We start from the raw sequence: 11,764 nt of genomic DNA on the forward strand, positions 1-11,764 counted from the left end.
TTATTAGAATGTAAGCCTGCAGGTAGATAGTGTCTTGTCTTTATTTCATGTAAGCCGCTCTGGGAGCCTTTTGGGGCTGAAAAGTGGGGTACAAATACTCTAAATAAAAAAATAAAATAAAAAGGCAAGCCTGTAGTGCATGCATGCACGCGCCCCTTTGGGGCCTAGTGTGTTGCACATTTCTAAGAAGGATGCCTGCTAATGAGCTGCCCTTAAGTGACACAATTGAAATCTCAAGACAGAGTAGAACATCCATGATCAAAACTAAAAATTTCCAGCAACACTTGCTTCAGGCCCTGTTGGGGATGCTTTCTGATATTTACACAATCCTGTTTATCCAGCAAATCTGGTTGAAGCATCGGTAGACAGCATTTACTCAAGGCAGGTAAGATCAAAGTGGCCCCCATAAGCAACCTTTTAAATATGTTCCAACTTGATTTTAGCTTTTATTGCTGATTTACCTGCCTTGTTATTTTTTAATGTTATATGTTTTGTTTGGACTCAAATTTTATGAATGTGAAGCTTTGCCTCTATAGGCATCATTTTAAAATTACTTTCGCTGAACCACATTTGCCACTTTAACAGTTCATTGTGCTGCAGCTGGGGATGGGCAGTAGATCAAGCATCTGCTTTGCATGCATGACTGCTGGGAGGAATGCAGCAATAAGAAATGCCATGGTGCATCTGTCCCAGGAAAATCAGACGCCTTCATCTGTTCCAGCTGCAACAAAACATGTCTCTCCTCTATCCATCTCTACAACCACAGTAGGCACTGTAAATCTCTAACAGTTTGACTTCAGTCCCAAAGGCGCACTCTTCCATTGTTTCCTGAGACAGATGGATGCCCACCAGCTGACCCTTGACTTCAGAGCATTGAACAGCAGTAATCTGTTACCAACAGAGATTGTTGGTATTTGCTTGATTGCACAGTTAAACTATTGGACTTGCTCCAGCAGGAGACAGTGATGACCACTTTGATGGCTTTAAGAGAGGATTAGACAAATTCATGGCTACGTTCTGCTTCCAAAGCTGGAGACAGTAATGCTTCTGAATACCACTTGCTAGAAACTGCAGACAGGCAGAGTGCTCATGAGCTCAGGACTTGCTTGCCAGTTTCCCATAATGGGCATGTTATGAGAAAAAACTGCTCCTTTTCCATTATGGGGTACCCAAGAGCCCATAGAGTCCTTTTGTAGGTTCTCTATCGGTAGGAGAAAATAACAGAGACCAACCGGAGAATATTGAGAAGCAAAGCAGCAAGTAAGCCTGATCTTTATTAAAGCTGTTGCAACAGGGTGCTCCCCAACACACACAAGGCGGGGGGAGGGACCCTACGTCATGCATGCAAGTTCTTATATAGACATTTTAAATTGCCTGCCCTGGAGTCCAAGACCACCCCCAGAAACATCATACATACATCACAGAAACAGCGAACTACCACAGAAATCTGAGGGCATTGTTTTTTTCTCTTGTCTGCTAGGTTGCTTGACTGAATTACCTGGGCATCCTGGCCACTCTTTTGTTACTCAACTCCTGAATCCAGGTCACAGGTCACAGGCTCACATACTATTCATATCTTAAATGTGACCTTAAGACAGGATTTGTGAGAGACACAATGGGGAGATTTCCCATTTCCGTCGACCTTGCAGAGAAATATTTGAGGTCATTTTGGGAGAGAAAAAATGGTTTCTGGACTTTTCTGTGGGTTTCAGACATGTGGTTTACATATTTGTATGTGTTTGCTTGGTACATTTATGAACATCTATTTTTTATATATAAGACCTTAAAATTCTTATAACAGGCATCTGGTGGACCACTGTGAGAACAGGATGCTGGATTAGATGGGCCATTGGCCTGATCCAGCAGAGCTCTTCTTATGCTTAATTCCCAGACAGTGTGAGAACTGTCAGTTCACTCCTACCTTCTGCTTGCCATTCTTGAGTCAATTGCTGGTACAGTATACTGTATTAAAAAAAATCCACTCAAGCCATTCTTGATGTACCGTATATGTTATTTGCAGTCATACCACACTTATGTGTCACATGGGGGTGTGGCTGTGCTGTAATGCACATTGCAGAGTCACATGATGTTCTGGACTAGAAAAGATTATCTCAGAGAGGAGCTGAGAACAATTTTACAGCAAAGGCAGGGAAACATTTTTCAGTAAGACAGCTGCATTCAATTCTGGGTAAGCTTCCAGGGGCCTTTGTTGGGTAGGGCCAGAGGCAAAGGTAGCCGTGATCAGAAGCAAACATTTGGCTGGGCAAGGAATGGGAATTTTACTTTTGTACTCTAGGCTAGCTTTTTCACAACCATACACCCTCTGTTCTCCATTAAGGCAAGCAAGAAGCATGATAATTGATCAAGGTCATATTCTAGCTGGGCACATTTTTTTGAGGTGAGTGTGATGCTGGGCCAGGGAGGGTTTTGTGACCTGGGGAAAGTGTCCCAATGGGCCAGGCAGTTAAGTTTTCCCAGCTGCCCTGCTAGTCCTACAGCCCAGAGGTAGGGGCCAAGCCTCATCCTCTAATAATAATAATTTATTATTTATACCTCGCCCATCTGGCTGGATTTCCCCAGCCACTCTGGGCGGCTTCCAATAAAACACTAAAATACAATAACCTATTAAACATTAGATGCTTCCCTAAACAGGGCTGCCTTCAGATGTCTTCTAAAAGTTTGGTAGTTATTTTTCTCTTTGACATCTGGTGGGAGGGCGTTCCACAGGGCGGGTGCCACTACCGAGAAGGCCCTCTGCCTGGTTCCCTGTAACTTGGCTTCTTGCAGTGAGGGAACCGCCAGAAGGCCCTCGGCGCTGGACCTCGGTGTCTGGGCAGAATGATGGAGATGGAGACGTTCCTTCAGGTATACTGGACCGAGGCTGTTTAGGGCTTTAAAGGTCAGCACCAACACTTTGAATTGGGAATCGGAAACGTACTGGGAGCCAGTGTAGGTCTTTCAAGACCGGTGTTATATGGTCTCAGAATAACAATAACAGTCTCCAATAACAACACCCTAGTGGTCCCAGGCCCTAAGGAAGTTAGATTGGCTTCAACCAGAGCCAGGGCCTTTTCAACTCTGGCTCCAGCCTGGTGGAACACTCTGCCTCATGAGACCAGGGCCCTGCAGGATCTGATTTCTTTCCGCAGGGCCTGTAAGACAGAGTTGTTCCGCCTGGCCTTTGGCTTGGAGCCAATTTGATTCCCTCCCTCCCTCTCTTTCTTTTCTCTTTTCCTTCTCCTCCTGCGATGAGGCTACATTTTAATATTTTAATGTTCCATTATTTTAGTGTTGTATTTTACTTTTGTTTTTAAGTTGTAATCATTCATCTTGTTTTTATTATTGCTTGTAAGCCGCTCTGAGCCCGGCCTTGGCTGGGGAGGGCGGGGTATAAATAAATAATAATAATAATAATAATAATAATATTCCCAGTCACCAGTCTAGCTGCCACTCATGAGACAACCACCTGTGATCTCCTCTCAGGTAAGAGAGGGCACCACCTAACTCTACAAGGCAGGGAGCCTCTGAACACTTTACTTACTATCTATTAAAACATTTCTATACCTCCTACCATATTATAAGACTGTATGCATTGCAACAAAAAAAGAGATATAACAACAGTATCCAAAAGCAACAACATACAGCTGAAGGAGCACTCCGAATCACAAAGTAAATACATTCTGCACATGCTCAGGAACACTGTTCTCTCTGATTTTATACATGCATAAGCTCAGAAGCATTCAGCTTGAAGAAGTGCCATCCAGAACGTCTCTCTCCCAGTTCTTCAGAGGAATATTGCTGTTTGCTGACGCACCCGCCGAGCTGCGGCTTGCCTGGTCCTGCAAGGGCGCCCCCAGCACCACCACCTCCTAGCCCTCCGCCTCGTAGTCCGTCTGGCTGACCAGGCCCCGTCGCCACGGCAACGGACGCCGGCGCGGTGCATGCCGGCCCGCAACAAAATGCAACAATAAAACTCTACGGGAGGCTCAGGAGAGGCGGCCAATAGTCTCAGAGGAGTATTGTTGTCGTGGCCAATGGCAGCTGGCGGCGAGCTGGGCTGGGCGTGGCCGCTGCCGGCGGGCGGAGGGCGTGGCCGGGGCATCCAGGCGGCACTCGAGGCTTGTTCGCGGGCGAAGGCAGAGGCGAGGCGCGCGCGGGTTTCCTCAGCTCGTTACGCGACGGGGGCAGCCTCCGGAGGAGCGCCGAGGTGACAACTTGCTCGTCCGCTCCACCAACGTCCCTGCCCGCCGCCGCCGTCGTTCTCGGAGGAGGAAGCAGCCGCAGGAGCCGCCTCCAACCAGAAGCACACGGTGAGGGGCGGCGGCGAGGTTTTTAAGCGGGGAAATTATAATGGCGGCGGCAGAGATGATGGGAGGGGGCGGTTGGGGACATTATTAATATGAAGAGAGTTATAGCGTGATTCCGGCCATGTGTCGGTTGGGTTCTGTGGGACCGTCCAGAGGCCGTTAGAAAATGATATATAAAGTGACATCACGGTTACTTGAACTGTCGAGGTGTGAGGGGGAGACGACATTATTATTATCATTAGTAGTAATACAATAGTAGTTTGGTATGTAATTCTGGCCTTTAAAAAGTTGGGTTCTGCGAACTGCCCAGAAGCCGTTTTAAAATATAGATTAATATTAGTGCAGTACAAGGATTGCTGAGGTGGAGGTGAGGGGCGTGTGTGGGGTGGGGGTAAGAAACAGTATTATTATTATTAGTATAGCTTGCAATTCGGATCCTATAAAAGTTGGATTCTCTGGAATGTTCACAGGCCGTTTGAATACGGTAATTCTAATACGGTACAAAATTTAAATGGCGTTTTAAAAACCCATTAAAGCAGGTCATGATTAGTGTGGGATTATTATCAGTTGGTTATTTGATTTATTGAACAAGTTTGTGTTCTGCTTATATATAAGTTGGGCTCTCAGAATATGTAAAATGTAAACTTATTTTTTTAGTGGGGGGGGGAACCCCTTGGGAGGAGTTATAAATAAATCTGCGCAACTGAATCGGAATCATGGGTAATCGTTGATCTTCCATTTCATTTATTATATATTTTGTTTTCTCGTAAAGTTGGATTCTCTGGGCAGTTTTACAGACCATTAAAATATATAATAATGCAAAACTTTTTTAAAAGTTTTAAAATAAATGAATTCCTTAAGTTTGTGCAATCTAAATTAGAGGGGGAGGGGTGGAATTAGTAAGTGGTATAGAAAGGACTTTTAAGCATGGTACATAGTGTTGGCATCATGAAGGGTTCTGGAGAACTTGGATGCTTGCAAGCTTATTTTGCAACCTTTTAAATAAGTGTTTTGTCCAACTGCATTTTGGACAGTTATCCTCTTCCCCACCTCACGTGAACCTGCACAGTTGGCTGATTTTGCTGTTCCTGGTTTTCTTACATTATTTTGAATGAAGACTCAAACTGGGGAGCCCTGTAGTGAGTTTGTGGGTCACCTGATGGAGGAGGAGGAGGATTTTGTTGTTGCACCTTCTTTTTTCCCCTTTTTTGCTGCTTTGAGTTGCAGTCTAATTTTTAGATTCTACAGAGAGAAATTTAAAAAGAAATGCTTGAAAGTATTCTTAAATAGTTTTGTGCCATGTGGGGTCCAACTATTGAGATAAAAGAGAAACCACAGCCAGCTCCTATTTGGTTTGCAATAAATAACTAGGGAAGGTAATAAATAGGAGGGGAGGTAACAGGAGTACGTTTTCTGAATACATTGTTGGGCATATATTTTTCAGGAAGGGTAGGATTTGTGGTGGATTGCACTGTATTGCTGTATTATCTAGTGTGCTAGGTATTGTGTAATTCCTACTCTCTCTCAAGACACTGACACCTAAGTCTGTAGTGTGTGTATGGGAGAGACAAGGCTTACTTAAAAGGCATAGTATGATTGTGTGGGTGTGGCAAGGAATCTCTGAAGCCTTGTGGGTAAAATGGGCAAATGAGGGAGGGTGTTAAATGTCTAATGATGTGCAAATGCTGTTGGGAGGGGTGATGGTGGGAAAGTTTCTGATGATGACATTATCAAGTTGTTTGTAGCTCTGCAAAGCATTGTACAACTTCTTTAAACTAGTCCCCCTGTCCATCCCTGCAATTTTGTATTTTTAAAAAATAGAACAATAAAGTTCCTTAATTGCATCATTTAATCTCTGAAATAACCTTAAAATAATATACTAGATGTTGTGTGACTTGAAGCAATACAGAAAAAGAGTTTGGAGAAGAAAGGAATCAAAATAATGTCGGAGGAGTTGGGAATCATGTTTGATGGGAGGGAGTCCTATTTGCGATCTTGTGGGCAAATACGGTAGTTCTAGGATGTAAGAAAATGTGGAATTCCTGCTTAAGGGTGAAGACAGTTAAGTCTGTGGGTATAGTGATGAGAATACCTTGGTCTGCATTCCCAGAGGTGGGTGGGGCAACTCAGACATCTGTGGCCAATTAGGTCCTCCTATAATGAGCCAAGCTCAGCTAAAGGTGTCTGCAACACACTGCATTTGTTCCGTCTAATTTAAGTAGTGTGTAGGTTGTTCAGCTCAACCCCCAAGGTGGGGTCTGTGTTTTACTGAAGTACATCTGGCACACAAAGTGTTGAGCATATTGGTCACTTCTTGCAGAAATAATTTATATGTTTGATCTTACATGCTTGATTTGTTAAAACAGTGGGAGGAGATAAACTGCATGTATATTCATTAGCTCATCAGAAATACGAACAGATGGTTCAACTTTGTGTCTCCAGAACAAATTCTGGAGTGTGTTTATGAGAGTGGCTGAATGGTTCTGGAAATTAAGGCATTATACAGTAAAGACTTTTAGCTGGTGTAGTGTACCAGCACCAGTTAACATTTTGAATTCTTGTCCATTGTGCTTTGTAGGTAACCATGAGTGATCGAAAGGCCGTGATAAAGAATGCAGATATGTCTGAGGAGATGCAGCAGGACTCTGTGGAGTGTGCTACACAGGCCTTGGAAAAATACAACATTGAGAAAGATATTGCTGCCCACATAAAGAAGGTAAAGCTTGATCATTGTTGCATGCTGCTAGTTTATAATTCTTAGAGAAAGAGGAAAATTCAGACTGAGGGAGGGAACAGTTAAAATTATTTCTAACTAAACATGTGTCCACAGATTTCTTAACTGGCAAAGCTGATTTTGTATGTGTAGGAGTGTTCTGGCCTGCCAGGGAATAGTTGGACATTTTCCTGCATTTCCTTCACAGCCTAGTCTATGTGGGTGGTCTAACTGCATGTCTGTGTTCCTAGAGGGTTGTCAAGCATCTGTGATCTTCTGACTTTGGCAGAGCTTGCAAGAAGCTTGCCAGATCTGCTGTGACAGTGGGCAAGCTTATATCTGCATAAGTAAGACAGTGTGGAAGCGTACACATTTGTTCCTTGAAGATGAGAAAAGTACAAAACCTTAAAACATTCCTTAGCATAGCTCTTAACAAGTTGTAGCAAGATACACCCTGTATTTGCAACAGTTCTATTCAACAATTCAGCACTACGAAGGCAGGCCACAGCAAGCCTCATGGTTGCTACCATCTTCCTCAGCATGACTTTGAAGAGTTTGGTAGCCCTTGCTTCTATTTTAACCTAGCCTCAATTTGGTATGATGATCACTTGGAAATACTGTTTAGTTTTAGCTATAATTATGATTAGTGGAAACAAGTTGGTTTCAAATCAAAGCAGGCTTTTCTCATTAACCAGTTAAGATTAACCACAATTCATGGTTTGAGTGCAACAGTAAATTGTAGTTAATTGAATCAGCTTGTGGGCACACTGGAAGAGGCGCTAACTTACAGTTTAATAGAGTACAAACCTGGCCACTCAGACTGTTTTGCATATGAGCGGGGGGGGGGGGGGGAGAGAGAATGTGGTAGACACTCAAGACTTGCTGCATTAGCCACTATAGGTTTAGGATTGGTCTGATTCAGGAGTCGGCAACCTAAGGCCCATGGACCCCTGCCGCCCGCTCTCCTCCTGCTCCGCACCAGAAGGAGCCCCGGAAATAGCGTTTGTGTGTGCATGCGCACACACTCTGGCCCACTGCAGCGTGTACGGGACCGTGAACCAGCCCAAGCCACAAAAACTTCGCCAACCCCTGGACTGAATCCTACTCCAGTACAGGAACACAAGTGATTTAATATTAGCTGATATAATAGTGTATTGAATGCATAGTCTGGTACAAGGATGGGATGAATACCTATAAAAATCAGTACTCTGAAATTTGCTAAGCAATATATTGATATAAATTGGTTGAATATCAACTGCTCCAAGCCTCTGTAAAAGAGAATTCATGTTTCCAAAATTTAGTAAAACATTGCCATAATAAACCCTCAATTTCTTTCACAACATTATTTTTCAGAATAAATATAGATGAGAAATTAAAGTGCTAACAATGCATAACTGTCCCTTTTTAAGCACACCATATCCTGGTCGCACCGTCCCCCCAAAACTTTAGGATTGGCTGATACTGTCATAGTTGCTTTGGACGAGGTTTTCTGTACTGCATCTTCGTTGCAAGCCATTACTTAAATAATTTCCAAAATGACTTCAGTTATCATGAATAAAATGCTTACCAAATCTTGTGAGGTACAAAGTGAAGTAGATTCTTTATTGTTCCATAGATATTACTCTCTTAAGCCAGTTGAATTAAGAATCCACACTTAAATAGATAGCACAGAGGAGTATTGTACTACTAATTATTAGTTGTATGCATGCAGGTCCTGCTATCCGCATGCTTGTGATGCGAAAATTCACTTATCCTTCTGCCCAAACCTTGCTATGAGGACCGTAGACTCAGATAGCCAAAGAACTGACTTCCTTGCTGTTTGTGCTTTGCTAGTTGGCAACAGCCATTTTTGGGAAGACCTGCGTTAGGCAAACCTGTTTTTTCCTCTGTTCTCTTGCAGATTAGCTGCATACATTTCAGGAACTTTGGGCGGGGGGGGGGGTGAAGAGGTTGGACAAATCCCGAATTAGAAATATTTCCATAGGAAATGATGAAATGGTGGACTTTGTTACAAAAGTAGGACCTGTGTGTAACTTCTCTTCCTAAACCCAGATAGCCTGAATGTCTGTATGGGTTGCTTAGGATATCCCTACAGCACTTCTCAAGCTACTTGCTCCAAAATAGTCCAGTTAATGTCAGTATGTTATTATGGTTTCAATGTGATTTGTGGACTGCAGTCTTCCCTTGTCTCATACATGGCAAGAACAAAAGTTAAGTCACTGGGCTATGTTGTTGCATGTTTCTTGTATGTATAGCTCAAGAGGTTAGAAGACTGCATTGCATATTCTTTCCAAACACATGAGTGAAGCTGTTCACTTGAGAAGCTAAGCTATTAAGTTATTCTCTTTCAGGAGTTTGACAAGAAATACAATCCTACTTGGCACTGCATTGTGGGAAGAAATTTTGGCAGCTATGTGACTCATGAGACCAAACACTTCATCTACTTCTACCTGGGTCAAGTTGCCATTCTCCTCTTCAAATCCGGTTAGAACATGGGACTGTTCCACCCCAAACATGCATTTGGTTACAGGACTGCACGCTAATTCCAAATAGACTGAAGTCTTCAGCCTTCCCCAGGGAACATACCTTGATCTTCAAGCCTTTTGTTGTTTTAATGGACAGGTACTCCTCTGTACCATTTTGTGTTTTTGTTGTGGCCATAAAAAAATAGCAAAAAAGTAATCTTGTATGTATTTTCTTTACAAAAAGCAACCCACAAGTCCTAATTTTCTAATAAAACCTTTGGGCATACATTCAGTCTTTAAGAGCTTGTTCTAATACTTCCATATTTGGCCAACTCTCCTATGACTACCAGCTTTGCACTGCAGACTTGAAATAGCAATTTATTTGCCAAAATCAGGGGTGACTAACTTGTGGCCTTCTGGATGTTTCAGATTACAACCCCCATTAGCCATGTTGCTTGAGATTGGTGTGAGTTTGAATCCAAAAACATCTGGAGACCATAGTTTTCTGTCTACTGAATGAACTGGATTTGCCTTTGGCAAAACAGCGCTAGCATTGGAGCCAATAGGACCTGTAAACTATTCCCTGTGTTGCATCTGATTCTTAAACATATTTACTTGTAAAATGACATAACTGACTCATCCAGTGGGACTTTCAAGCAAGTATGTACAAGGTTGCACAAGCTTATGCATAAATTGGAAGGGATCCCAGTGTGTTCATTGTCTTTACAAGTAATTTTGCATGAGACTGCAATCTAGGGTGTATCTAACGCCTGCAAAGATGATCTTTACTCACCAGTATGCATGCTTTGATGATTAATGCAGTGTACAAAAGGAACAACTGAATTTAAATTACATTCTGGTCAGTGTGATTCTTTAGTTAGAAATATGTGCCAGACTTATTGTCGCCTCTAAAAATGTTCAGTGATTCCTGATTATTTAAATTCCAATATGGAATATTTTAATACGTAACATTCTAACCTAATGTAATCAAAAGCATTTACAATACTTGTTCCCAGTAGCATACTTGCACTGTTCTTTTGGCACCATGGTACTTTTGGCAGGGCATCTTGATGTAAGGAACCGTGCTAGAATGCCTGTCTAAAGCCCAAGGAATAAAACATACCACTGCTTGGAAAAAGAATTATCACCTAGCTTAGCAGGATGTGCAACTCCTGCTTGTTTCACTGACATGTCAGATCTCCTTTTCCCACAATCCAAATCAAGCATTTTACGAAGACCTGTTGTTTTGTACACTGGAGTGCATGCTCAACTTTTCCATTGAAAATATTTGCAACTTTGGAGAATGCAACATTAATTTGTAATAAGTTGGTAGCTCTTTGGTAGTTAAGATTTTTTTCTTGCAGTGGCTGCTACTACTTTTCATTGCAAATATATCACTTGGTGGTAGTCATGCAAGCTCATCTCCTGTTCTTTTCAGGGGGGTAGATGGGAGGTCAATAGCATCCAGACTGGAAAATTATTTGCATCATCTGGTGTTGGAAGTAAAGGCCAGCCCAGAAAATCATAGAACTGCAGAGTTAGAAGGGACACGGAGAATCATCTAGTTCAACCCTTGCAATGCAGAAATATGCAGCTGTCCTATTTGGGGATTGAACCTGCAGCCTTGGTTTTATCAGCACCATGCTCTAACCAACTGAGCTATCCAGCTTTCACTGTAGGTGGAAGTACAGAGACCCAATGTGCACCTTCATCAAACTTTAAATACTGTATGTAGTTTGTGCAAATGCTTGCTCCTCTGTGCTAGTTACTCCTCTTTCTAATGTAGATATTCAATCCTGCCAAAAGTGATGATGGAGGGCAGGCAGTCCATGAAGACTTACTGCCACTCAACAGAATCCAGGGGCTTGGGTTCAGGAGATGCAGCACTACACCTAGAATGGCAGTGCCCAAGCTTTCTTCACATACGGGAACATTTATGTAACTCTTCACACTTGAATCTATTGTAATCATGCAGTACCACATACATGATACTACTATTTAAAGGATGGGGGGGGCAGCTCCTTAACCTCATGGTAGAGTTTTTTAAGAGAAGAAATAACATGGTAGTTACTGTAGTTACACATGCTTACTTTACAGCAGGAGATGAGGATTATCTGTCTGTTGCCATAGACCTGGGTATAGGGCAGTATATAAATTCAATAAATAATAGAATTTATAGATGAGGACCTCCATCTTGGTAATTATAGAGTATGTGTCCTCTACACAGAGGCTACATCCATTTTGAGGTTCAAACAAATTACAAGTCTTATTTCAATGAA

General features: G+C 42.5%; 1 protein-coding gene across 1 annotated transcript; it reads left to right on the top strand.

Moving 5' to 3' along the window:
* The first annotated feature begins 4,106 nt into the window (after positions 1 to 4,106).
* DYNLL1 (dynein light chain LC8-type 1) lies at positions 4,107 to 9,702 on the top strand. The gene is made up of 3 exons (XM_083418016.1): positions 4,107 to 4,310; positions 6,886 to 7,023; positions 9,372 to 9,702. The coding sequence occupies exons 2-3, from the start codon at positions 6,892 to 6,894 to the stop codon at positions 9,507 to 9,509; spliced, it is 270 nt and encodes an 89-aa protein (XP_083274142.1). The 5' UTR covers positions 4,107 to 4,310; positions 6,886 to 6,891; the 3' UTR covers positions 9,510 to 9,702.
* The last annotated feature ends 2,062 nt before the right edge of the window (positions 9,703 to 11,764 follow it).

The sequence above is a fragment of the Podarcis tiliguerta genome, assembly GCF_965153285.1.
Source record: "Podarcis tiliguerta genome assembly, chromosome: 16".
NCBI lineage: Eukaryota > Metazoa > Chordata > Lepidosauria > Squamata > Lacertidae > Podarcis > Podarcis tiliguerta.